The 26961-nt window shown below is 45.7% G+C and overlaps 1 protein-coding gene across 1 annotated transcript in view; it reads left to right on the forward strand.

The window, feature by feature from the left end:
* LOC112271676 overlaps positions 1 to 17463 on the forward strand; it is a 30360-nt gene extending 12897 nt beyond the window's left edge. The window contains exons 2-7 of the mRNA XM_024461421.1: positions 7058 to 7592; positions 8010 to 11357; positions 14620 to 15071; positions 15720 to 16128; positions 16312 to 16554; positions 17020 to 17463. Coding sequence (XP_024317189.1) covers positions 7058 to 7592; positions 8010 to 11357; positions 14620 to 15071; positions 15720 to 16128; positions 16312 to 16554; positions 17020 to 17463 — 5431 coding nt within the window. The remainder of the gene's footprint in view (positions 1 to 7057; positions 7593 to 8009; positions 11358 to 14619; positions 15072 to 15719; positions 16129 to 16311; positions 16555 to 17019) is intronic.
* Positions 17464 to 26961: the final 9498 nt, after the last annotated feature.

The raw sequence follows: 26961 nt of genomic DNA on the forward strand, positions 1-26961 counted from the left end.
CCCGTCAGGTTGGCCTCCCGGGAATGATAGGCCCGGGAAGCCTGCCTCAAGGAGACGGTCCTTGGTGAAGGCAGAGCTAAGGGCCAAAATAGAAGAAGCGCCCGGGAACCCCGGTCCCGGGAAGTAGAAGGAACGCCTCCCCGGCAACTGGCCTGGTGCACTAGCCGGGAAGGGGCACCCCAGCAACCCGCGCTCGGTTAAAGGGAAACCTTGCCCCTGAATGGGTTTTGATGAATGATGACAACATGGTTGAGAAACTAATGAGTTACACGGAGTGTTTCAGGTTTTAGTTCCTCAGAAGAGTTGGTTTAACCAGCATCGATGACCCCTAGAAATTGAAGTACAGGTCTTGGCTTGAAGTATGAAGAACTCAGTGAAGAACGGTGAAGAAACTAATGAGTTACACGGAGTGTTTCAGGTTTTAGTTCCTCAGAAGAGTTGGTTTAACCAGCATCGATGACCCCTAAAAATTGAAGTACAGGTCTTGGCTTGAAGTATGAAGAACTCAGTGAAGAACGGTGAAGAACATGAAGCGTAGCATTCTTCATAGGTCTTTCCGTAGCTTTTTCTTCACTTCAGTATAGGAACACCGTACTATTAAGGGGGGTTTGAAGTGTGGAGCTGGTTCAGGTGAAACCTATTCTTCATGTTCAGCTTAGGCGAAAACCTTTTTCTGTGTGTGTGTTTTTTGTCGGAGTGAAGAATGAAGCATATCAGGCTTCACAGGAACTTCCGCGTGAAGTCTTCACTCTGATTTCAAATGTGTTTGAAAATCTGTCGCTTTTGTGCTTGACCACCTAATCTAACCGTTGTGAGACAAAGTGATAAAGTGTGAGCTGGAGTCTCAGGGATCACTTTATCCAACGGGTCACAACGACTAGATCAGCCGTGGCCAAGGCTATATAAGACGACCCACCCCGAAGGAGTTCGGTGGTGATCCCCAGTGAGTTGTTTTGAAGAACACCTGATAAAACCCTTAGAGCTGAACTGAGCATGAAGAATGGGATCTCCTAGCTGAGCACTTGAAGCTTGTTATTCTTGGTGATTAGCATCACCTGGATGGCTAGGAGTCAGCGTTGAAGAGCAATCGAAAATTGTGATTTGCCATCAACCTCTCTATGAAGGTCCGGAGATCACCTCAAGATCTACCACGAGTAATTAGGAGAGACTTAGGTCTTAGCTCAGGAGGATTGGGTGGCCTTGTGTGTCCGCAAGTCTTGTGTGACTCAGCTCCCTCAACGGAGACGTAGGATTGTGCTCACAATCTGAACTTCGGAAAACAAATCCCTGTGTCTTCAGTCCTGGTGATTTCGTTCCTCAACTTTTACTCTCTGTTGAAGCATAACTGATTCATTATGTTTTGTCTTCATTGCTGCTGCTATAAACTTGTTCATCTTTCTTCTTTCTGCTCCTACTCTAAAATTGCTAAGTGTAATCACTGTTGTTGAAGTACTGTGACTGTCTTCAGTCTTCAGTCTCCATATTTCGAACAAAGAATTAAAACTCGTCACATTCACCCCCCACATTAAGACTCACATCATATCTACTGACCCTTGTGCTTGGGAAGGAGTCACAAACGGCTTTGTTGTTCCTCAGGGACCCATCTCTGGATATGATCATATTTCTCTGAAGAAGTATCAAGCAAATGCCAAAACTTGTGATATCATATTCTCAATTGTCAGTGATGCCGAGTTCAACAAAATCAGTAACCTTGTTGATGCAAAGAAGATTTAGGATCTTCTCACTGAAGTCCATGAAGGGACAACCACTGTGAAAGATTCTAGAATTACTCGCCTCATCAGTCAGTTTGACATACTTATGCTTGAGCCCAATGAGACTGTTTCTTCACTCTGCGACCGCATGAGCACCATTGTGCATGAGCTGAATACTCTTGATGATCACAATATCACTGACTTGATGCAAAACAGAAGGTTTCTTCGAGCACTCCCCATGGAGTACACCACCGTCTGTGAGTTGATCAAGCATAGGCCAGACTTTAAGGAGTTAACTCCCACCTGGGTGCTTGTAACATCCCAAAAATTCAAACCTTTACATGTGCATTGCATCCATGAGCATCCTGACACAATTGCATGTTTGAATTCAAATTTTGAATCACAAAAGACTTTAAGAGATTTTGTTTACATCCCTGTAACCTTTGGATTTTCAAACCAATAGGGTTGATGTATAAAAAGGGTTTAATGCATATATAAGCTATCCCATAATTTTTGGTTAATTATTTGGAGTTGAAAAAAAAAAGTATTTTTACTTAAATAGTTATATGGCCCTAAAGCATTTATAGGGCAAATGTATTTTTACATATTTTATTTTGAAGAGAAACTACTCCCAAAAGTTGTATCATGGTAGAACATGATTTTACAAATTTTCTGGAATTTATTTGGACCAATTTGGAGTTCAAACTCAAAAGATATCAAAGAAATGGGAAAAAAAAACAGAAAAAGAAAAGGTCTAAAAGAAAAAAAAAAGGGTAAACGGACCGGCCCGGCCGAATTGGGCCGAACCGGCCCAACTCTTCATGCGCACCCGCAGCCCAGCCAGCCCAGCGCCCGCGGCCACGCGCCCGCACCCGCTGACAGGTGGGGCCCACCTGTCAGGCCTTCGTCTTCCCGAAGGAAACCCCGCGCGATCTCCGCCGCCGACCCGCGCCGCGCCGTCGCCGCCGTGACACCCGCGCCCGCCGATTTCGGCTTTCCCAAAGTTGCCCGAGCACGTCCTCTTAAAGCCCCTGCCCTCCTCTCCTTTTCCCCCAACCCAGCTCGCCCGATTCGCCCCCAGGCTGCCCAAATTTTGCGCCGCCGCCGCGCCATTGCTGCCGCCGTCCGCCACCCGCCGTCGCGTCCCCGTCGACCTAGGCGTGGACTCCGACGTCCCCGAGGAGCGCCGCCGCCACCAGCGTCTCCGCCTCAACTCGCCGCGCACGCCCATCTCCTCCCCGACCCGAGACCTCGCCGGAAGAGCCCGCCGCCGCGCCCCGCGTCGCCGGAATCCTCGCCGGAAACCTAGCTCGCCGCCGGTAAGCCTCGAGCACCCCCGTCCGTCCGATCTTTGATCAACGGCTCGGATTAGATCGGGTTAATTCCCTTAAGTGAACCGGTACGCGCCTATCAGAAGCTGCCACGTGTCACCCGATTTTTATAAAATAAAAATGTAATTTTAATCCCCCGGAATTATTAAAAGGCACTTTTGCAGATAGGCCCCTGTAACTTCAAATGATCATAACTTTAAATCTGTTTGGCCAAATTTAGTGATCCACACCTTTTTGGAATCCTTAGGAAATTTAGAATCTTTTGGCACTGTCCAATTTCAAATTTGAATAATTGAATCACATTCAAATTACAGATTAGTGTTTTATGCCTTTTAAATCATAACTAATTATCTAGAAGTCCTTTTTGAATGAAACAAGTGCCCAAAATTTTGTTTTATTGTCCTCTGTCCAATGGGACAGAGGGACAAATATTTTGAACTAATCTATCTGGCTGATGCCAATAAAACCTCATTTTAGAGTTTAAACCCTAGCCATTGCAATTTATTTTAAAAACCCTAATTGCATGTGCTTAATTATCAACGCCTTGGACCAGTAGATCACCCAAATAAAACCAACCCACTCATGTCACATGTTTTTGCATCACATCATGGCATACATATTCTTTTGTCATGTTTGAATTGTGTGTTTATGTGTGTGTATATGTTTGTTGATTGTATAGTATTCTCGGAGAGCGAACCTTGCGATTGTGACGAGTGTTTGAACTCCAACTACTATCAAGGCAAGTACACTTTGATCATCTACCCTATTATCTTATTATGCACTAGATTTTATTAGTTGCATTGTCAGGATTATTATTGTATCTATGCTAGCTATGATCTATCCTAGTAGTATAGGATACCTTTGCCATGACTTCACCACCAATTGCCATCGTAGTAGTAAAATGCTATGCTATGATAATATACGAGGGTGGCATTATTACAATGTGATACTATTGAATTACAAATATAGTTTTCCTAGTGTATGGCAAAACAAGTAATTCAATGAACCGTCCTGGGTGGGCTGCTTTGAGTTTTCGGATGTCGTGACGTTAGGTCCATTTCTATGGGGCCCGCTGAGTCGTCTCTCCGTGTGATTCGGGAGCGTCCATGGTCGCCTCCCCGTGCGATTCGGGGAGCGCCTGCGTCACAATGTGGGATGCCACCCGGGGTAACCAGAGACTGGACTAGTTTCCTGTTTAGTAGCTTCCAGTACAACCACATGGTATTATGGGCTCTGCCAGGATGGATGTAAGAAATATGAACCTGGATCCGAGGTGACATCGGTATGTAGCAGTGTAGGTTGGAACGCGTCCCTCAGGTGGTTTGGGGGAATATGTTCTGAAAATTTCTGTAATCGATGCCGTTGCTACTCCATCTGGAGGACAGCAAGAGATTAACACGTCGATTTCTTGTGGGTAAAGTGTACCACCTCTCGAGAGTGTCAAACTAAGTACTTAGCCGTGTCCCCGGTTACGGATAACTATGAGCAACTAGATATTGGAACTTTAAGGAAAGTCTCACTCATTCAAATTTCCAAATAAAATGAATGGTTTGAACTGGGTAGGAGCATTGATGTTTCTACTCAATGTGCCTAGGTTAATAGGAGCATGGGTGTTTCTACCCCGTGTCCAATAGAATTCAAAACTATTTGTCTAAAAATAATAGGATTTGAATAATGATGCTTTTATGCAAAATAGCCAAACCCCACTTAGCCAAACTATGCATGTACTTGGTAGGTCCTTTATAACTCTAGTGAGCTTGCCAATACATTCAAATGTATTGACCACGTAGTGGCTGCAATTAACAATGCAGGTGGATCCGACGTTGAGTGAGGTTCGTCGTTTTGTCATGGGTCATGTGCTTACATTCCAACATGCTCTCACCTTGAAGTAGTGTGGCCCTTATGTTCTACCCTTTTCCGCTGCAGTATTTTGAAACATTGTTTTATGATGTTGAAACAATATTTGTTTTATGCTGGCCCCAGAGGTCATGCGAGGTTGTAAGTACTATTAAATTCTAGATGATGCGATGTAATAAAGTACTTTGACCTTTGCTTCTGTATATTTCATCATGAAACTGTGTGTGCTAGTGAGTCGATCCAGGGACTAGCACAGTAAGCACAGAGATCGAACCCTTGGTGAAGGGGGGGGATCGCTTCAGATGGTATCAGAGCGTAGTGTTGCCTGTAGGAACGTGACCCTAGTTTGGATTAAGATAAGACAATACCAAAGACCAAACCTTAGGAAATGTTCTCATCCCTTTCTGTTCTATATCTATATACATACATTTTATTCCTTATCCCTATTCATCTAAATCTTTGCATTTATAACTTACATGTGCATGACATGTTTATTGTTTTATTCCACATATACACCGAATACTATGTTTATTACTACATATGTATGCTTAATATATTTTACCACAGATGCATATTCGATTTTTACACCATACACCACTATAATCATGTTGCCATGTTGTTCACATGTTAGTATGCATCCAATTTTATATTTACATTTCCACCCTTGATATTAATGTTATCACTTGATTCCCACTCTACCACTTTTATTTTATTTTTACTTACATTCGACCATTTGATCATGTCACTGATACTCCCTTATCTCCTTCTTTATTTTCTATAGATGGGAAGCCCAACACCGTTCGGCAACGTCCCGCCGTTCACCCGCGTCTACTACCCCTCCACGGACGACGACCAGCTGTTCAGTGCCCCTTTGGCGGCACTGTGTGCTTTCCTCGACCTGCCTCCACCCAGGTTCAGAGGCCGAGTTGAGACCGCCGCACCCGAGGGATGGCAGTCACGGTGGGAGATCGAGGCGAAGATCCGGGGCCGTGAGATCGCGCCAGCTACGCCGGATATCACCTTCATCAGCCGCTACCCCACCTTCGAGCAGGGCCTTCAGTTCGCCATGCAGTGCGCCTTCGCACAGGTGTGCCGGGACTATCGGCACGAGTTCCCCGAGGATTCCCCCTTCCTCCTGTTTGGGAGGCGGAATCATGCATGCTCGGCGGTGGCTACGACCAACGACGAGGATGCGACCCCAGTGACGACCCACTTTGAGAACATGGAGATAAACACCGTGGACTTGGAGTCTTGTCTCGAGCACGAGATGACCAGGGCCGACCTCGCCGAGGAGCAGGTTGGTAACCTGATGGGAGAGAAGACCCAGTGGCTGGAGGACAAGGCCGTGTTGGAGAACACTGTCCTCAATATGGGAGACGCCATCGAGCAGCTGCAGTACGAGAGGGACCAGGCTCGCTACTACTGCGAGCAGTTCCAGGCGTTCATCGCAGCAGCAGCCGCAGCAGCACCAGCTGCCGCACCGGCGCCAGACCAGGTCCCACCTCCACCACAGGATCAGGAGATGGAGGCTCAGGAGGAGGAGCCGACTGAGGAGGAGGAGCCCCAGGAGGTCCACGAGATGGACACCCCTGCTACAAATACCCGCTCCAAGATGAAGGCGAACGGAACCACACCGACAGCCACACTCCCTTAGATCTGTTGATGCCTACCAGACTTTATCTTTTCTTCTAGCTATAGGTAGTGCGAGTTAGTCATTGACCATACAATCTATGTGTATGGCAATGTAGGTCGATTGCTTTCTCCTCGTACTCTTTCCTTTATGGGCAATGCCCCACCATAAACAAGTGTGTTTTGTTATGATTTTTCAAAACCTTTTATGTTGATGAGTGTATGATTGTTATATGCTTGAGTTACTACCTGGTTTTGAGGGTTTAGTTATCCTTAGCTCTATTCTATCTGTTTTCCTCATCTATGCTACCCTAAGCAGATGCCTCCGAGACGCCGGAACCCCGCCAACAACGCTGAGGCTAACAATGCCGAAGCTGACGGAAACGCTGCCACCATGCAACAGTTATTGGCCGCTCAGACCCAATTCTTCCAGATGATCACCCAGCAATTGGCCAACAACAATGCCAACCACCAGCAGAACCACAACAACCAGCAACACCACCCACCCCAAGTGGATATACTGACCAGATTCCTACGTTTGCGCCCGCCCACTTTTTCCAGCTCCACTGAGCCTATTATGGCTGACGATTGGCTCCGGTCAGTCAATAAGAACTTGGTCACCATCAACTGCACTGACGAAGAGAAAGTGCGATTCGCAGCTCATTTGCTAGAAGGACCCGCAGCGTCATGGTGGGAAAATTTTCAGATCACCACCCCCATCGAGGATGTCACCTGGGACATGTTCCAGGAAGCCTTCCGCACTGCCCACATCTCTGCGGGAGTGCTCAGCCTGAAAAAGAAAGAGTTTCACAGGCTACGACAAGGAAGCCGCTCAGTGTCGGAATACATAGATGTATTCAACCAGCTGTCCCGCTATGCACCGGACGATGTGAACACCGACACCAAGCGCAGAGAGAAGTTCTTGGATGGTCTGAACGACGAGCTGTCAGTTCAACTTGCTATTGCTTACACCCCCACCTACCAGTCCTTGATTGACAAGGCCATCATTCTGGAGAGTAAACTCACTCAGATGGAGAGTCGCAAGAAGAGATTTCACCGAGGGGTCTCTCATACTGGGCCGCACCAGAAGCAGCGCACCTCCTATGACGGAAGTGGCAGTTCCTCCTTGAGCAGGAACGGGAACCAGAACAGCCATCGCGGTGGGGAAAATAGTCACCACCACCGCCAGGGAAGCCAAAGACACCACCATCAGGGTGGCAATGTGAACCGACACCATCCGCAGCACCAGCATCAGCAACAACACCAGTTCGCTCGCCCAAGGCCCATCAATGGCAACGGGAACGGCAGGAACAACGGCAATGGCCAGAATAACAATGGTCAGAACCACAATGCCAATAAGGACATGAGCAAGGTGGAGTGCTACAAGTGTCACAAGATGGGACACTATGCCACCAACTACCCGGACAACCAGGATGGCACTGGGAACAAGCCCAATCCATTCCAGAAGGGCCACGTGAATCACGTGGATGTGGAAGAGATCACCGAGGAACCAGGTATCATACTTGGCACCTTTCACATTAATGCTTTTGAAGTACTAGTTCTGTTTGACACTGGAGCATCGCATTCATTCATTTCAAGAGTATGGGTAGAAAGAGGCAAATTACCCTCTGAGACCATGAGTAGACCTATGAAAGTAAACTCACCGGGTGGAATAATGCTAGCAACCCGACACTGTCACCAGCTACCCCTAAGTATTGGGAGGCACATTTTTCCCTCTGATCTCATAGTTATAGATTCCCGAGGACTGGACCTAATCCTGGGAATGGACTGGTTGACCTTATATGAAGGATTAGTAGACTGTGCCCAGAGAACTGTCACACTCACAACCCCAGACAAGAGACGCATCCGGTACAAGTCAACCCACGAGCTTAAGAAACCCAAGGTTAATGCTCTTAAGGGGGTTAGCATGGACGATGTACCAATAGTGAAGGAATACCCAGACGTGTTTCCAGAGGAATTACCAGGCATGCCACCGGACCGTGATGTGGAGTTTCTTATTGAGCTAATGCCAGGAAGTGGACCCATAGCCAAGAGACCATATAAGATGGCTGTGGATGAGTTAAAAGAATTGAAGAAGCAGCTAGCTGAACAGTTAGCGAAAGGGTTCATCCGCCCTAGTTCATCACCCTGGGGAGCACCTGTCCTGTTTGTGGAAAAGAAGGACAAGAGTCAACGAATGTGTATTGATTATCGGTCACTAAACGAGGTGACGATAAAGAATAAATACCCCTTGCCTATCATCAACGATCTTTTCGACCAGTTGGAAGGAGCCTGTGTATTCTCAAAGATCGATCTGCGATCAGGGTATTTTCAACTGAAAATCCGAGAGATGGATATACCCAAGACGGCATTCACCACTAGATATGGACTTTATGAGTATACTGTGATGCCCTTCGGTTTGACCAACGCACCAGCATACTTCATGAACATGATGAACAAGGTGTTCATGGAATTCTTGGACAAGTTTGTCGTAGTATTCATAGATGACATCTTGATTTACTCCAAGAGCAAGAAAGAGCATGATCAGCATCTGCGCATGATTTTGGAAAAGTTGAGAGCTCACCAGCTGTACGCCAAATTCAGCAAGTGTGAATTTTGGTTATCAGAAGTCAACTTTCTTGGACACATGGTGTCAGGAGCCGGAGTAGCCGTTGACCCAGCTAAAGTTGCAGCAGTTACGGAATGGGAGGCACCGAAGAATGTCGGAGAAGTCCGCAGCTTCCTTGGACTTGCCGGTTATTATCGGAGATTCATTGAGAATTTCTCCAAAATAGCGAAACCCATGACAGAGCTTTTAAAGAAAGAGAAGAAGTTTGCCTGGAATGAGTTTTGTGAAGAGAACTTCCAGGAATTGAAGAAAAGACTAGTGTCTGCGCCCATCCTTGTTTTACCTGACCTACAAGAGGATTTTCAAGTTTACTGTGACGCCTCGCGTCAAGGTTTGGGAGGAGTATTGATGCAGAATGGGAGAGTTGTAGCTTACGCTTCGAGGCAATTGAAGAGCCACGAGGGCAATTACCCCACTCACGACTTGGAATTAGCATCAGTAGTGCACGCCCTGAAGACTTGGAGACACTATCTAATGGGAAAGCGTTGTGAGCTGTTTACTGATCATAAGAGTCTGAAGTATATATTCACCCAGAAAGAGTTGAATCTGAGGCAGAGGAGATGGTTAGAACTGATAAAAGATTATGACCTGAATTTACAATACCATCCAGGCAAGGCTAACGTCGTAGCTGATGCATTGAGCCGCAAGGGCTATGTAAATGGACTAACAACTGGAGAGTTACCACCAGAGTTGTGCGAACAGTTCAAAGACCTCAGACTGGAAATAGTACCGGAAGGTTACTTAGCCACTTTGGAAGTGCAACCCACACTGCTAGATAAGATTAAAGAAGCACAAAAAGATGATTCGGAAATAAAGGAAATAAGAGGGAATATGATTAGTGGAAAGGCCAAAGATTTTCGAGAAGACGATCAGGGAACCATATGGTTCGGAAAACGCATTTGCGTACCGCAAGATCCGAAAATCAGAAAGATGATTTTGCAAGAAGCCCACGATTCACCATATTCAATCCACCCTGGAAACACAAAGATGTACATGGACCTCAAGGAAACATTTTGGTGGTCCGGATTGAAGCGTGACATCGCAGAGTTCATTGCCTTGTGCGATGTGTGCAGCAGAGTTAAGGCAGAACACCAGAAGCCAGCAGGGTTACTGAGACCATTGCCTATACCGGATTGGAAATGGGATAAAGTTGGCATGGACTTTATCACCGGGCTACCAAGGACTAGAGCGGGATATGATTCTATTTGGGTAGTGGTTGACCGTTTGACCAAGGTTGCCCACTTCATACCTGTGAAGACTACATACACCAGCGCACAGTTAGCTAAACGCTACGTGTCCAGAATAGTGTGTTTACACGGAGTACCCAAGGAAATAGTTTCAGACAGAGGTACTCAATTTACCTCAAGATTTTGGGGACAACTACATGAGTCTCTAGGAACGAGACTAGAATTCAGTACAGCCTTTCATCCGCAGACGGATGGACAGACCGAGAGAGTAAATCAGATCCTTGAAGATATGTTAAGAGCTTGCGCTCTAGATTATGGGTCTAGTTGGGATGACAATTTGCCGTATGCAGAATTCTCATACAACAACAGCTTCCAAGCCAGCATTGGGATGTCACCGTTTGAAGCCTTGTATGGAAGGAAATGCAGAACACCATTGTTATGGGATGGTGTAGGAGACCGTAGCCTATTCGGCCCAGACATGATAAAAGATGCCGAAGAAAAGGTTAGACTCATCCGAGACCGACTGAAGGTAGCTCAGTCAAGACAAAAGAGCTATGCGGATACAAAACGTAGGGAGGTTACCTATGAAGCTGAAGATAGAGCGTATCTCAGAGTTTCACCGATACGCGGTGTCAAGAGATTTGGTATAAGAGGGAAGTTAGCACCCCGATTCGTCGGACCTTTCAAGATATTGTCGCGACAAGGAGAGGTAGCCTACAAGTTGGATTTGCCGAAAGCACTGTCAAACGTCCACAATGTCTTCCATGTGTCGCAACTGAAGAAGTGTCACCCCGAGATGGCCGACACACCCCTGAGGGATACGATCCCACTTGAGGAAGTCCAATTGCAGAGTGACCTCACCTATGAGGAGAAACCGGTCAGGATCTTGGATACAGCTGAGAGACAGACCCGATCCAAGACCATCAAGTTTTGCAAGGTCCAGTGGGACCATCACACAGGAGAAGAAGCCACTTGGGAACGCGAGGATGATCTTCGAGAAGACCACCCACACCTCTTTGCTAACCACACCGAATCTCGAGGACGAGATTCATCTTAAGGGGGTTAGGTCTGTAACATCCCAAAAATTCAAACCTTTACATGTGCATTGCATCCATGAGCATCCTGACACAATTGCATGTTTGAATTCAAATTTTGAATCACAAAAGACTTTAAGAGATTTTGTTTACATCCCTGTAACCTTTGGATTTTCAAACCAATAGGGTTGATGTATAAAAAGGGTTTAATGCATATATAAGCTATCCCATAATTTTTGGTTAATTATTTGGAGTTGAAAAAAAAAAGTATTTTTACTTAAATAGTTATATGGCCCTAAAGCATTTATAGGGCAAATGTATTTTTACATATTTTATTTTGAAGAGAAACTACTCCCAAAAGTTGTATCATGGTAGAACATGATTTTACAAATTTTCTGGAATTTATTTGGACCAATTTGGAGTTCAAACTCAAAAGATATCAAAGAAATGGGAAAAAAAAAACAGAAAAAGAAAAGGTCTAAAAGAAAAAAAAAAGGGTAAACGGACCGGCCCGGCCGAATTGGGCCGAACCGGCCCAACTCTTCATGCGCACCCGCAGCCCAGCCAGCCCAGCGCCCGCGGCCGCGCGCCCGCACCCGCTGACAGGTGGGGCCCACCTGTCAGGCCTTCGTCTTCCCGAAGGAAACCCCGCGCGATCTCCGCCGCCGACCCGCGCCGCGCCGTCGCCGCCGTGACACCCGCGCCCGCCGATTTCGGCTTTCCCAAAGTTGCCCGAGCACGTCCTCTTAAAGCCCCTGCCCTCCTCTCCTTTTCCCCCAACCCAGCTCGCCCGATTCGCCCCCAGGCTGCCCAAATTTTGCGCCGCCGCCGCGCCATTGCTGCCGCCGTCCGCCACCCGCCGTCGCGTCCCCGTCGGCCTAGGCGTGGACTCCGACGTCCCCGAGGAGCGCCGCCGCCACCAGCGTCTCCGCCTCAACTCGCCGCGCACGCCCATCTCCTCCCCGACCCGAGACCTCGCCGGAAGAGCCCGCCGCCGCGCCCCGCGTCGCCGGAATCCTCGCCGGAAACCTAGCTCGCCGCCGGTAAGCCTCGAGCACCCCCGTCCGTCCGATCTTTGATCAACGGCTCGGATTAGATCGGGTTAATTCCCTTAAGTGAACCGGTACGCGCCTATCAGAAGCTGCCACGTGTCACCCGATTTTTATAAAATAAAAATGTAATTTTAATCCCCCGGAATTATTAAAAGGCACTTTTGCAGATAGGCCCCTGTAACTTCAAATGATCATAACTTTAAATCTGTTTGGCCAAATTTAGTGATCCACACCTTTTTGGAATCCTTAGGAAATTTAGAATCTTTTGGCACTGTCCAATTTCAAATTTGAATAATTGAATCACATTCAAATTACAGATTAGTGTTTTATGCCTTTTAAATCATAACTAATTATCTAGAAGTCCTTTTTGAATGAAACAAGTGACCAAAATTTTGTTTTATTGTCCTCTGTCCAATGGGACAGAGGGACAAATATTTTGAACTAATCTATCTGGCTGATGCCAATAAAACCTCATTTTAGAGTTTAAACCCTAGCCATTGCAATTTATTTTAAAAACCCTAATTGCATGTGCTTAATTATCAACGCCTTGGACCAGTAGATCACCCAAATAAAACCAACCCACTCATGTCACATGTTTTTGCATCACATCATGGCATACATATTCTTTTGTCATGTTTGAATTGTGTGTTTATGTGTGTGTATATGTTTGTTGATTGTATAGTATTCTCGGAGAGCGAACCTTGCGATTGTGACGAGTGTTTGAACTCCAACTACTATCAAGGCAAGTACACTTTGATCATCTACCCTATTATCTTATTATGCACTAGATTTTATTAGTTGCATTGTCAGGATTATTATTGTATCTATGCTAGCTATGATCTATCCTAGTAGTATAGGATACCTTTGCCATGACTTCACCACCAATTGCCATCGTAGTAGTAAAATGCTATGCTATGATAATATACGAGGGTGGTATTATTACAATGTGATACTATTGAATTACAAATATAGTTTTCCTAGTGTATGGCAAAACAAGTAATTCAATGAACCGTCCTGGGTGGGCTGCTTTGAGTTTTCGGATGTCGTGATGTTAGGTCCATTTCTATGGGGCCCGCTGAGTCGTCTCTCCGTGTGATTCGGGAGCGTCCATGGTCGCCTCCCCGTGCGATTCGGGGAGCGCCTGCGTCACAATGTGGGATGCCACCCGGGGTAACCAGAGACTGGACTAGTTTCCTGTTTAGTAGCTTCCAGTACAACCACATGGTATTATGGGCTCTGCCAGGATGGATGTAAGAAATATGAACCTGGATCCGAGGTGACATCGGTATGTAGCAGTGTAGGTTGGAACGCGTCCCTCAGGTGGTTTGGGGGAATATGTTCTGAAAATTTCTGTAATCGATGCCGTTGCTACTCCATCTGGAGGACAGCAAGGGATTAACACGTCGATTTCTTGTGGGTAAAGTGTACCACCTCTCGAGAGTGTCAAACTAAGTACTTAGCCGTGTCCCCGGTTACGGACAACTATGAGCAACTAGATATTGGAACTTTAAGGAAAGTCTCACTCATTCAAATTTCCAAATAAAATGAATGGTTTGAACTGGGTAGGAGCATTGATGTTTCTACTCAATGTGCCTAGGTTAATAGGAGCATGGGTGTTTCTACCCCGTGTCCAATAGAATTCAAAACTATTTGTCTAAAAATAATAGGATTTGAATAATGATGCTTTTATGCAAAATAGCCAAACCCCACTTAGCCAAACTATGCATGTACTTGGTAGGTCCTTTATAACTCTAGTGAGCTTGCCAATACATTCAAATGTATTGACCACGTAGTGGCTGCAATTAACAATGCAGGTGGATCCGACGTTGAGTGAGGTTCGTCGTTTTGTCATGGGTCATGTGCTTACATTCCAACATGCTCTCACCTTGGAGTAGTGTGGCCCTTATGTTCTACCCTTTTCCGCTGCAGTATTTTGAAACATTGTTTTATGATGTTGAAACAATATTTGTTTTATGCTGGCCCCAGAGGTCATGCGAGGTTGTAAGTACTATTAAATTCTAGATGATGCGATGTAATAAAGTACTTTGACCTTTGCTTCTGTATATTTCATCATGAAACTGTGTGTGCTAGTGAGTCGATCCAGGGACTAGCACAGTAAGCACAGAGATCGAACCCTTGGTGAAGGGGGGGGATCGCTTCAGTGCTTGGAAGAATTGTGTCCTATGAGCTTGACCAAGAAGAAAAGAGGTTGATCCATGGTTCGGGATCCAGTTCGAAGAAGAACAACATTGCACTCAAGGCCAAGAAATCATCCAAGAAGATTGTCAGCTCCAGTGAAGAATCTGAAGACTCATCTGAAATCATCCAAGAATCCAACTCCAATGACGAGTTTGCTCTATTTGTGAAGAGGTTCAATAAGAAGTTTGGAAACAAACTGAAGCATGAAGGTGAATCCAGCTCCTCCAAGTTTCAGAAATCTGCACATCGGAAGAAATCTGATATGGCCAAGAGAGCTTGCTTCAACTGTGGCAAGAAAGGTCATTTCATTGTTGAATGCCCCGAGAAAGTTGATGAAGACAAGGAGAAGAAAGGATTCAAGAAACACTCTCACAAGAAGAGCCATGACCGTCACAAGAAGAAGGATTGGAAAAAGGACTCTGCTCACAAGAAGAAGGGAAAGTATTACTCTAGAACACATGTTGGTGAATGGAACTCAGATTCTTCATCATCTGAAGAATCATCTGACTCTGAGTCTGAAGAAGGCATTGCCGGATTGGCCATAGCTATTACATCTTTGCCGGATTGGCCATAGCTATTACATCTGCCAGAGAGAAGACTTCACTGTTTGACTCTGCAGATTCATCTGAAGATGCCTCCGGAGACGATCGCACCTCACCGTCATGCTTCATGGCAAAATCCTCTAAGGTATCATCTCCTAGTGAAGAAGTAAATTCTAGTGATAATGATGAAACTGATAATGAAGAATCTGAACCCATGACATATGAAAGACTTCAGTTCATCGTTGAGAAGCAAGAAGACCTGCTTATCACTGAGATCAAGAAGAACACTAACATGGCTAATGAACTCAAAAGACTCAAGTCTAAGTTTCGGGCCATGCAAGAGGCTCATAAGGATCTGAAGAAAACTCATGCTGAGATTAGTCTTAACTATGTTTCGATCAAACTCGAGCATGATAATCTGAAGATTTCTCATGAGGACCTCAAAACTGACTAAATGCAATTCTTCATTGAACAACATTTCTCAAATCACTACTTCACATGCTGTGACTCAAACTGATTTTCTTGATTCACCTGATATTGCTTCTAGCTTTACTATTATTGGTGAATCTTGCACTGCTGTCACTAACCCTTCACCTAGTGATCTCTCACTGGCTGAAGAAAATGCTAAGTTGAAGAAGCAGATTGAGGCTGGTATCCTCAAGTGTAACCAAGGGACTGAAACCTTGAACCAGATTCTTGGTCTTCAAATTCCTCGTCGACGCAAGGATGGTATCGGTTTTGAGAGGAAGTACAATGTTAACGGTGATGCTTGGCTCCCTGAGCAATATCCCCCTACAAAGTTTGTCCAGGGAAGACGGAAGTATATTGAGGTTCCTCCATTCGTGGGAAATCTGAATCCTCGCAAGGATGCTTCAAAGCGTCCTAATACTTCACGCGCTTACCCGATATTTCATGTTAATGATTCTTACATTCTGAAGATGGGTAAGGATAATAAAGTGAGAGCTAATTTCACTGGAACAATAATGCGTGGAGAACATGCAAAACCTCAAATTTGGGTGCCAAAATCTGTCATTGCATTTTTTCTGAGTTCTTGTGATGCCTTGTGTTCTTTAAGTTCTACTAACGTGAAGGAACCCATGAAAACATGGGTGCCTAAACAAGCTTAACTTTCTTCGTAGGCATATGCATCCGGATGTACGAATCACATGACCGGTGAGAAGAAAAGGTTTAGCTCTTTAAAACTTGGTCCTCAACATCATGAGAACATCACTTTTGGTGACAATGGTAAGGAAAAGATAATTGGTCTCGACAAAGTTGCTATATTTAAGGAAAATGACTTGTCTATCAATGAAGTACTTCTTGTTGAATCACTTGGATATAATCTTCTATCTGTTGCTCAACTATGTGATCATGGACTAATCGTTTGCTTCACAAGACCATATGTGTATGTTACTTCAGAAAAGGATAACTCTTTTGTCTTCAGAGGGCGAAAAAAGGGTAACCTCTATCTTGTAAACTTTGAAAACTCCTCATACTCACCCCCTACGTGTCTAGTTGCAAAATCATCACTAGGGTTGCTCTGGCATAGAAGACTCGGTCATGTAGGCATGAAGAATTTGAGCAAACTTTTAAGAGGCGACCACATCCGAGGCTTGAAGAACGTTTCTTTTGAAAAGGATCGTTTATGCAGTGCGTGCCAAGCTAGGAAGCAAATCGGAGCGTCTCATCACGTGAAGAACGTCATGTCTACTTCAAGACCTCTCGAGCTGCTTCACATGGATCTTTTTGGTCCTACAACTTACATGAGTATAGGAGGTAACTCATATGGATTTGTGATTGTTGATGATTATTCACGTTTCACTTGGGTGTTCTTTTTGGATGATAAGAGCACAATAGTTGAGATCTTCAAGAAGTTTGCACGAAGAGCCCAAAATGAGTTTGAAGTATCCATCAAGGGCGTGCAAAGTGACAATGGAACAGAATTCAAGAACCTGATGATGGAAGAATTTCTCGATGAGTTCGACGTGAAGCATGACTTTTCTGCACCTCATGTTCCTCAACAAAATGGGGTGGTGGAGAGGAAGAACCGCACGTTGATTGAAATGGCCCGGACTATGCTGAACGAGTACAAGACTCCTGACCATTTTTGGGCTGAAGCCATCAACACCGCTTGCCATGCTTCAAATCGCTTGTATCTTCATCGACTTTTGAAGAAAACTCCATACGAGCTCATCTCCAACCGCAAGCCTGATGTGTCATACTTCAGGGTCTTCGGAAGCAAATGCTACATCCTCAACAAGAAGAATAGACGAGCTAAGTTTGATTCTTAATGTGCCGAAGGTTTCTTCTTGGGTTATCCCTCGAATGCACATGCTTATCGAGTCTTCAACAACACCACAAAAGTTGTTGAAATTGCTAAGGATGTGCAGTTCGATGAAGCTAACGGCTCCCAGTAATAGCAATTGCCAATGTCTGTAGATATTGAAGAAATTTTAGGAAATATCCAAAAGATGGCCATTGGTGATATTCATCCATAAGAAGTCAGGAAAAGTGAATCTAGAATCAATAATGTAGAAGGAGCTTCACAAGCGGAAGAACCTAACCAAACCGGAACTTCCACCCCAGCTGAAAAACAAACTGCTGCTTCAAATGAAGCACAACCTAGCACTGCTGGTGGTGAAGTACGTCATCCGAAGATCTGCAAAAGAATCCAGAAGGATCATCCTGTCGATCAAATTCTTGGAGACATCAGAAGAGGTACTCAAACTCGCTCACGTGTTTCAAATTTTTGTGAGCACTTCTCTTTTGTGTATTTAGTTTAGCCGAAGACGACGGATGAAGCATTATCGGATTTGGATTGCGTAATGGCTATGCATGAAGAACTGAACAATTTCAGGAGAAATCAAGTCTGGACCCTTGTGGAAAGGCCAAGGCAAAATGTCATCGGCACCAAGTGGGTTTTCAGAAATAAGCAAGATGGAGACGGAATCGTCATGAGGAACAAAGCACGACTAGTTGCACAGGGTTCACTAAGCTTGAAGGTTTGGATTTCGGTGATCCATTAGAATTCTTCTTGCATATGCTAATCATCATGACATACCTTTATATCAAATTGATGTGAAAAGTGCATTCTTAAATGGTGAAATTGAAAAACTTGTTTATGTTGAACAACCTCCTAGTTTTGAAGATCCAGAACATCCTAATCATGTCTATAAACTTGATAAGGCACTATATGGCTTGAAGCAAGCACCTCGAGTGAAGCGATCCCCTTCACCAAGGGTTCGATCTCTGTGCTTACTTGCGCTAGTCCCTGGATCGACTCACTAGCACACACAGTTCAAGATGTAATACCAAGATACAAAGGTCAAAAGTACTTTATTACATCGTATCATCCAGAACTTAAATTGTACTTACAAACTTGCATGACCTCTTAGGCCAGCATAAACAAATAATGTTCAAAACCATGACAACAATGTATCATGAAGCTGCAGCGGAAAGGTAGAGTAAAAGGGCCTCATCTACTCCCAGAGGAGAGAGCATGTTGGAATCTAAGCACATGACCCATGACAAAACGACGAACCTCACTCATCGTCGGATACACCTGCATTGTTAATTGCAGCCACTACGTGGTCGATACATTTGAATGTATTGGCAAGCTCACTAGAGTTATAAAGGACCTACCAAGTACATGCATAGTTTGGCTAAGTGGGGTTTGGCTATTTTGCATAAAAGCATCATTATTCAAATCCTATCATTTTTTAGACAAATAGTTTTGAATTCTATTGGACACGGGGTAGAAACACCCATGCTCCTATTAACCTAGGGACATTGAGTAGAAACGTCAATGCTCCTACCCAGTTCAAACCATTCATTTTATTAGGAAATTAGAATGAGTGCGACTTTCCTTACAGCTTCATTATCTAGTTGCTCATAATTGTCCGTAACCGGGGACACGGCTAAGTACTTAGTTTGACACTCTCGAGAGGTGGTACACTTTACCCACAAGAAATCGACGTGTTAATCCCTTGCTGTCCTCAGGGTAGAGTAGCAACGGCATCGATTACAGGAATTTTTAGAACATATTCCCCCAAACCACCTGAGGGACGCGTTCCAACCTACACTGCTACATACCGATGTCACCTCGGATCCAGGTTCATATTTCTTACATCCATCCTGGCAGAGCCCATAATACCATGTGGTTGTACTGGAAGCTACTAAACAGGGAACTAGTCCAGTCTCTGGTTATCCCGGGTGGCATCCCACATTGTGACGCAGGCGCTCCCCGAATCGCACGGGGAGACGACCATGGACGCTCCCGAATCACACGGAGAGACGACTCAGCGGGCCCCATAGAAATGGACCTAACGTCACGACATCCAAAAACTCAAAGCAGCCCACCCAGGACGATTCATTGAATTACTTGTTTTGCCATACACTAGGAAAATCATATTGTAATTCAATAGTATCATATTTGTAATAATACCACCCTCGTATATTATCATAGCATAGCATTTTACTACTACGATGGCAATTGGTGGTGAGGGTCATGACAAAGGTATCCAATACTAGTAGGACCGATCATAGCTAGCATAGATACAATAATAATCCTAACAATGCAACTAATAAAATCTAGTGCATAATAAAGTAATAGGTGAATGATCAAAGTGAACTTGCCTTGATAGTAGTTGGAGTTCAAACACTCGTCACAATCGCAAGGTTCGCTCTCCGAGAATACTATACAATCAACAAACCTATATACACACATAAACACAAAATACAAACATGACAAAAGAATATGTATGCCATGATGTGATGCAAAACATGTGACATGAGTGGGTTGGTTTTATTTGGGTGATCTACTGGTCCAAGGCGTTGATAATTAAGCACATGCAATTAGGGTTTTTAAATAAATTGCAATGGCTAGGGTTTAAACTCTAAAATGAGGTTTTATTGGCATCAGCCAGATAGATTAGTTCAAAATATTTGTTTCTCTGTCCCATTGGACAGAGGACAATAAAACAAAATTTTGGGCACTTGTTTCATTAAAAAAGGACTTCTAGATAATTAGTTATGATTTAAAAGGCATAAAACCCTAATCTGTAATTTGAATGTGATTCAATTATTCAAATTTGAAATTGGACAGTGCCAAAAGATTCTAAATTTCCTAAGGATTCCAAAAAGGTGTGGATCACTAAATTTGGCCAAACAGATTTAAAGTTATGATCATTTGAAATAACAGGGGCCTATCTGCAAAATGCCATTTAATTAATCCGGGAAATTAAGAATTAGATTTTCATTTTATTAACTAGGGCCACGTGGCGCGTTCTCATTGGTCCGTACCGGTTCGATTTAAGTGGATTAATCCGAGCCGTTAGATCTAACTTATAAAGATCGGACGCTCCACGGTGCGTACCGGTTCGTCTTATAAGTGATCTAATCCTAGCCATCGATCTAGATCGGACGGACGAGGGGCTAGGGTTTCTTACCCGGCGGCGCCGGCTGCCGGAGTTGGAGGAGACGGCGGCGCGGGCACGGGCGCGGCGGCGCGGGGGCGCTCCGGTGACGTGGGCGCGACGGGGAAGACACGGGGAGGCGCGGCGCGGCACGGCAGAGACGGGGGTGCGGTCGGCGGCGCTCGGGGATGGCGCGGTCGGCGCCTAGGACGAAGACGGGCGGCGGCGCGAGCGCGGCTCCGGCGAAGGATTCCGGCGGCCTGGCGGCGTGCGAGCGAGGGAAAACGGGGGGGAAAAGAAGAGGGGGTCGCGGGGGTTATATAGACGTGCTCGGGCGTGAAAATGGAAGGCCGGAGGAGGAGATTGCGGCGGCGGGCGTGCGGGGACGGCGGCCGGAAATCGCGCGCGTGACCGGCGGCGCTTTCCTTCGGGGAAGACGCAGCTGACAGGTGGACCCCACCTGTCAGCGACTGCGGGCGTGCGCGCGCGGACCGGGCGGTCTGGGCCGGTCGGGCGCGGTTGGACTGGGCCGGTTCGGCCCATTTTGGCCGGGCCGGTCCGGTTTACCTTTTTTTTTTCTTTTAGGCCTTTTCTCTTTCTGTTTTTTCCATTTCTTTGATATCTTTTGTGTTTGAACTCCAAATTGGTCCGAACAAATTCCAGAAAATTTGTAAAATCATGTTCTACCAAGATACAACTTTTAGAAGTAGTTTCTCTTCAAAATAAAATATGTAAAAATACATTTGCCCTATAAATGCCTTTAGGGCCATATATCTGTTTAAATAAAATACTTTTTCAACTCCAAACAATTATTCAAAAATTATGTGATAGCTCATATGTGCACTAAACCCCTTTTATATATAAACTTTAATGGTTTGAAGATCCAAAGCTCAAATGGGTGTAAACCCTAGGGTTTAAAATGAAATAAAGAATCTTTCTAAAGCCTTTTGAGATTGAAAATTTGAATTCAAACATGCAATTGTAGCATGATGTTTATGAATGCAATGCTCATGTAAAGGTTTGAAATTTTGGGATGTTACAGACCTAACCCCCTTAAGATGAATCTCGTCCTCGAGATTCGGTGTGGTTAGCAAAGAGGTGTGGGTGGTCTTCTCGAAGATCATCCTCGCGTTCCCAAGTGGCTTCTTCTTCTGTGTGATGGTACCACTGGACCTTGCAAAACTTGATGGTCTTGGATCGGGTGTGTCTCTCAGCTGTATCCAAGATCCTGACCGGTTTCTCCTCATAGGTGATGTCACTCTGTAATTGGACTTCCTCAAGTGGAATCGTATCCCTCAGGGGTGTGTCGGCCATCTCGGGGTGACACTTCTTCAGTTGCGATACATGGAAGACATTGTGGACGTTTGACAGTGCTTCTGGCAAATCCAACTTGTAGGCTACCTCTCCTTGTCGCGACAATATCTTGAAAGGTCCGACGAATCGGGTTGCTAACTTCCCTCTTATACCAAATCTCTTGACACCGCGTATCGGTGAAACTCTGAGATACGCTCTATCTTCAGCTTCATAGGTAACCTCCCTACATTTTGTATCCGCATAGCTCTTTTGTCTTGACTGAGCTACCTCCAGTCGGTCTCGGATGAGTCTAACCTTTTCTTCGGCATCTTTTATCATGTCTGGGCCGAATAGGCTACGGTCTCCTACATCATCCCATAACAATGGTGTTCTGCATTTCCTTCCATACAAGGCTTCAAACGGTGACATCCCAAATGCTGGCTTGGAAGCTGTTGTTGTATGAGAATTCTGCATACGGCAAATTGTCATCCCAACTAGACCCATAATCTAGAGCGCAAGCTCTCAACATATCTTCAAGGATCTGATTTACTTTCTCGGTCTGTCCATCCGTCTGCGGATGAAAGGCTGTACTGAATTCTAGTCTCGTTCCTAGAGACTCATGTAGTTGTCCCCAAAATCTTGAGGTAAATTGAGTACCTCTGTCTGAAACTATTTCCTTGGGTACTCCGTGTAAACACACTATTCTGGACATGTAGTGTTTCGCTAACTGTGCACTGGTGTATGTAGTCTTCACTGGTATGAAGTGGGCAACCTTGGTCAAACGGTCAACCACTACCCAAATAGAATCATATCCCGCTCTAGTCTTTGGTAGCCCGGTGATAAAGTCCATGCCGACTTTATCCCATTTCCAATCCGGTATAGGCAATGGTCTCAGTAACCCTGCTGGCTTCTGGTGTTCTGCCTTAACTCTGCTGCACACATCGCACAAGGCAATGAACTCTGCGATGTCACGCTTCAATCCGGACCACCAAAATGTTTCCTTGAGGTCCATGTACATCTTTGTGTTTCCAGGGTGGATTGAGTATGGTGAGTCGTGGGCCTCTTGTAAAATCAGCCTTCTAATTTCCGGATCCTGCGGTACACAAATGCGTTTACCGAACCATATGGTTCCTTGGTCATCCTGACGAAAATCTTCTGCTTTCCCCATAAGCTTATTCTCTTTTATCGCGTTTATTTCAGAGTCGCCCCTCTGTGCTTTTCTAATCCTGTCCAGTAAAGTGGGCCGTACTTCCAACGTGGTCAGATGTCCTTCGGGCACAATCTCAAGTCTCAAGTCCTTGAACTGTTTGCACAACTCTAGTGGTAACTCTCTAGTTGTTAGTCCATTTAAATAGCCCTTGCGGCTCAAAGCATCGGCTACGACGTTAGCCTTGCCGGGATGGTATTGTAAATTTAGGTTATAATCTTTTATCAGCTCTAACCATCTTCTCTGCCTCAGGTTCAGCTCCTTCTGGGTGAATATATACTTCAGGCTCTTATGATCAGTAAACAGCTCACAACGCTTTCCCATTAGATAGTGTCTCCAAGTCTTCAGGGCGTGCACTACTGATGCTAATTCCAATTCGTGAGTGGGGTAATTGCCCTCGTGGCTCTTCAATTGCCGCGAAGCGTAAGCTACAACTTTCCCATTCTGCATCAATACTCCTCCCAAACCTTGACGCGAGGCGTCACAGTAAACTTTAAAATCCTCTTGTAGGTCAGGTAAAACAAGGATGGGCGCAGACACTAGTCTTTTCTTCAATTCCTGGAAGCTCTCTTCACAAAACTCATTCCAGGCAAACTTCTTCTCTTTCTTTAAAAGCTTTGTCATGGGTTTCGCTATTTTGGAGAAATTCTCAATGAATCTCCGATAATAACTGGCAAGTCCAAGGAAGCTGCGGACTTCTCCGACATTCTTCGGTGCCTCCCATTCCATAACTGCTGCAACTTTAGCTGGGTCAACGGCTACTCCGGCTCCTGACACTATGTGTCCAAGAAAGTTGACTTCTGATAACCAAAATTCACACTTGCTGAATTTGGCGTACAGCTGGTGAGCTCTCAACTTTTCCAAAATCATGCGCAGATGCTGCTCATGGTCTTTCTTGCTCTTGGAGTAAATCAAGATGTCATCTATGAATACTACGACAAACTTGTCCAAGAATTCCATGAACACCTTGTTCATCATGTTCATGAAGTATGCTGGTGCGTTGCTCAAACCGAAGGGCATCACGGTATACTCATAAAGTCCATATCTAGTGGTGAATGCCGTCTTGGGTATATCCATCTCTCGGATTTTCAGTTGAAAATACCCTGATCGCAGATCGATCTTTGAGAATACACAGGCTCCTTCGAACTGGTCGAAAAGATCGTTGATGATAGGCAAGGGGTATTTATTCTTTATCGTCACCTCGTTTAGTGACCGATAATCAATACACATTCGTTGACTCTTGTCCTTCTTTTCCACAAACAGGACAGGTGCTCCCCAGGGTGATGAACTAGGGCGGATGAACCCTTTCGCTAACTGTTCAGCTAGCTGCTTCTTCAATTCTTTTAACTCATCCACAGCCATCTTATATGGTCTCTTGGCTATGGGTCCACTTCCTGGCATTAGCTCAATAAGAAACTCCACATCACGATCTGGTGGCATGCCTGGTAATTCCTCTGGAAACACGTCTGGGTATTCCTTCACTATGGGTACATCGTCCATGCTAACCCCCTTAAGAGCATTAACCTTGGGTTTCTTAAGCTCGTGGGTTGACTTGTACCGGATGCGTCTCTTGTCTGGGGTTGTGAGTGTGACAGTTCTCTGGGCACAGTCTACTAATCCTTCATATAAGGTCAACCAGTCCATTCCCAGGATTAGGTCCAGTCCTCGGGAATCTATAACTATGAGATCAGAGGGAAAAATGTGTCTCCCAATACTTAGGGGTAGCTGGCGACAGTGTCGGGTTCCTAGCATTATTCCACCCGGTGAGTTTACTTTCATAGGTCTACTCATGGTCTAAGAGGGTAATTTGCCTCTTTCTACCAATACTCTTGAAATGAATGAATGCGATGCTCCAGTGTCAAACAGAACTAGTACTTCAAAAGCATTAATGTGGAAGGTGCCAAGTATGATACCTGGTTCCTCGGTGATCTCTTCCACATCCACGTGATTCACGTGGCCCTTCTGGAATGGATTGGGCTTGTTCCCAGTGCCATCCTAGTTGTCCGGGCAGTTGGTGGCATAGTGTCCCATCTTGTGACACTTGTAGCACTCCACCTTGCTCATGTCCTTATTGGCATTGTGGTTCTGACCATTGTTGTTCTGGCCATTGCCGTTGTTCCTGCCGTTCCCGTTGCCATTGATGGGCCTTGGGCGAGCCAACTGGTGTTGTTGCTGATGCTGGTGCTGCTGATGGTGTCGGTTCACATTGCCACCCTGATGGTGGTGTCTTTGGCTTCCCTGGCGGTGGTGGTGACCATCGCGATGGCTCTTCTGGTTCCCGTTCCTGCTCAAGGAGGAACTGCCACTTCCGTCATAGGAGGTGCGCTGCTTCTGGTGCGGCCCAGTATGAGAGACCCCTTGGTGAAATCTCTTCTTGCGACTCTCCATCTGAGTGAGCTTACTCTCCAGAATGATTGCCTTGTCAATCAAGGACTCGTAGGTGGTGGTGTAAGCAATAGCAATTTGAACTGACAGCTCGTCGTTCAGACCATCCAAGAACTTCTCTCTGCGCTTGGCGTCAGTGTTCACATCGTCTGGTGCATAGCGGGACAGCTGGTTGAATACTTCTATGTATTCCGACACTGAGCGGCTTCCTTGTCGTAGCCTGTGAAACTCTTTCTTTTTCAGGCTGAGCACTCCCGCAAAGATGTGGGCGGTGCGGAAGGCTTCCTGGAACATGTCCCAGGTGACATCTTCGATGGGGGTGGTAATCTGGAAATTTTCCCACCACGACGCTGCGGGTCCTTCTAGCAAATGAGCTGCAAACCGCACCTTCTCTTCGTCAGTGCAGTTGATAGTGACCAAGTTCTTGTTGACTGACCGGAGCCAATCGTCAACCATAATGGGTTCAGTGGAGCTGGAAAAAGTGGGCGGGCGCAAACGCAGAAACCTTGTCAACATGTCCACTTGAGGTGGGTGGTGCTGCTGGTTGTTGTTGGGGTTCTGCTGGTTGTTGTTGTTGGCCAATTGTTGGGTGATCATCTGGAAGAATTGGGTCTGGGCGGCCAATAACTGTTGCATGGTGGCAGCATTCCCTTCTGCGTTGGCATTGTTACCCTCGGCGTTGTTGGCGGGGTTCCGGCGTCTCGGAAGCATCTGTTTAGGGTAGTATAGATGAGGAAACAGATAGAATAGAGCTAAGGATAACTAAACCCCCAAACAAGATATTACTCAAGCATATATCAATCATACACTCATCAATCATGAAAGGTTTTGGAAATCATAGCAAAACACACTTGTTTATGGTGGGGCATTGCCCATAAGGAAAAGAGTACGAAGAAAAAGCAATCGACCTACATTGCCATACACATAGATTGTATGGTCAATGACTAACTCGCAAAGCTGATAACGATAAAAACTAATATAAGCTGGTAGGCATCAATAGATCTAGGGGAGTGTGGCTGTCGGTGTGGTCCCGTTCGCCTTCATCTTGGAGCAGGTGTTGGTAGCAGGGGTGTCCATCTCGTGGACCTCCTGGGGCTCCTCCTCCTCAGTCGGCTCCTCCTCCTGAGGCTCCATCTCCTGATCCTGTGGTGGAGGTGGGACCTGGTCTGGCGCCGGTGCGGCAGCTGGTGCGGCGGCGGCTGCTGCTGCGATGAACGCCTGGAACTGCTCGCAGTAGTAGCGAGCCTGGTCCCTCTCCTACTGCAGCTGCTCGATGGCGTCTCCCATGTTGAGGACAGTGTTCTCCAACACGGCCTTGTCCTCCAGCCACTGGGTCTTCTCTCCCATCAGGTTACCAACCTGCTCCTCGACGAGGTCGGCCCTGGTCATCTCGTGCTCGAGACAAGACTCCAAGTCCACGGTGTTTATCTCCATGTTCTCGAAGTGGGTCGCCACTGGGGTCGCATCCTCGTCGTTGGTCGTAGCCACCG

Source organism: Brachypodium distachyon, chromosome 3, assembly GCF_000005505.3.
Source record: "Brachypodium distachyon strain Bd21 chromosome 3, Brachypodium_distachyon_v3.0, whole genome shotgun sequence".
NCBI classification, from domain to species: domain Eukaryota; kingdom Viridiplantae; phylum Streptophyta; class Magnoliopsida; order Poales; family Poaceae; genus Brachypodium; species Brachypodium distachyon.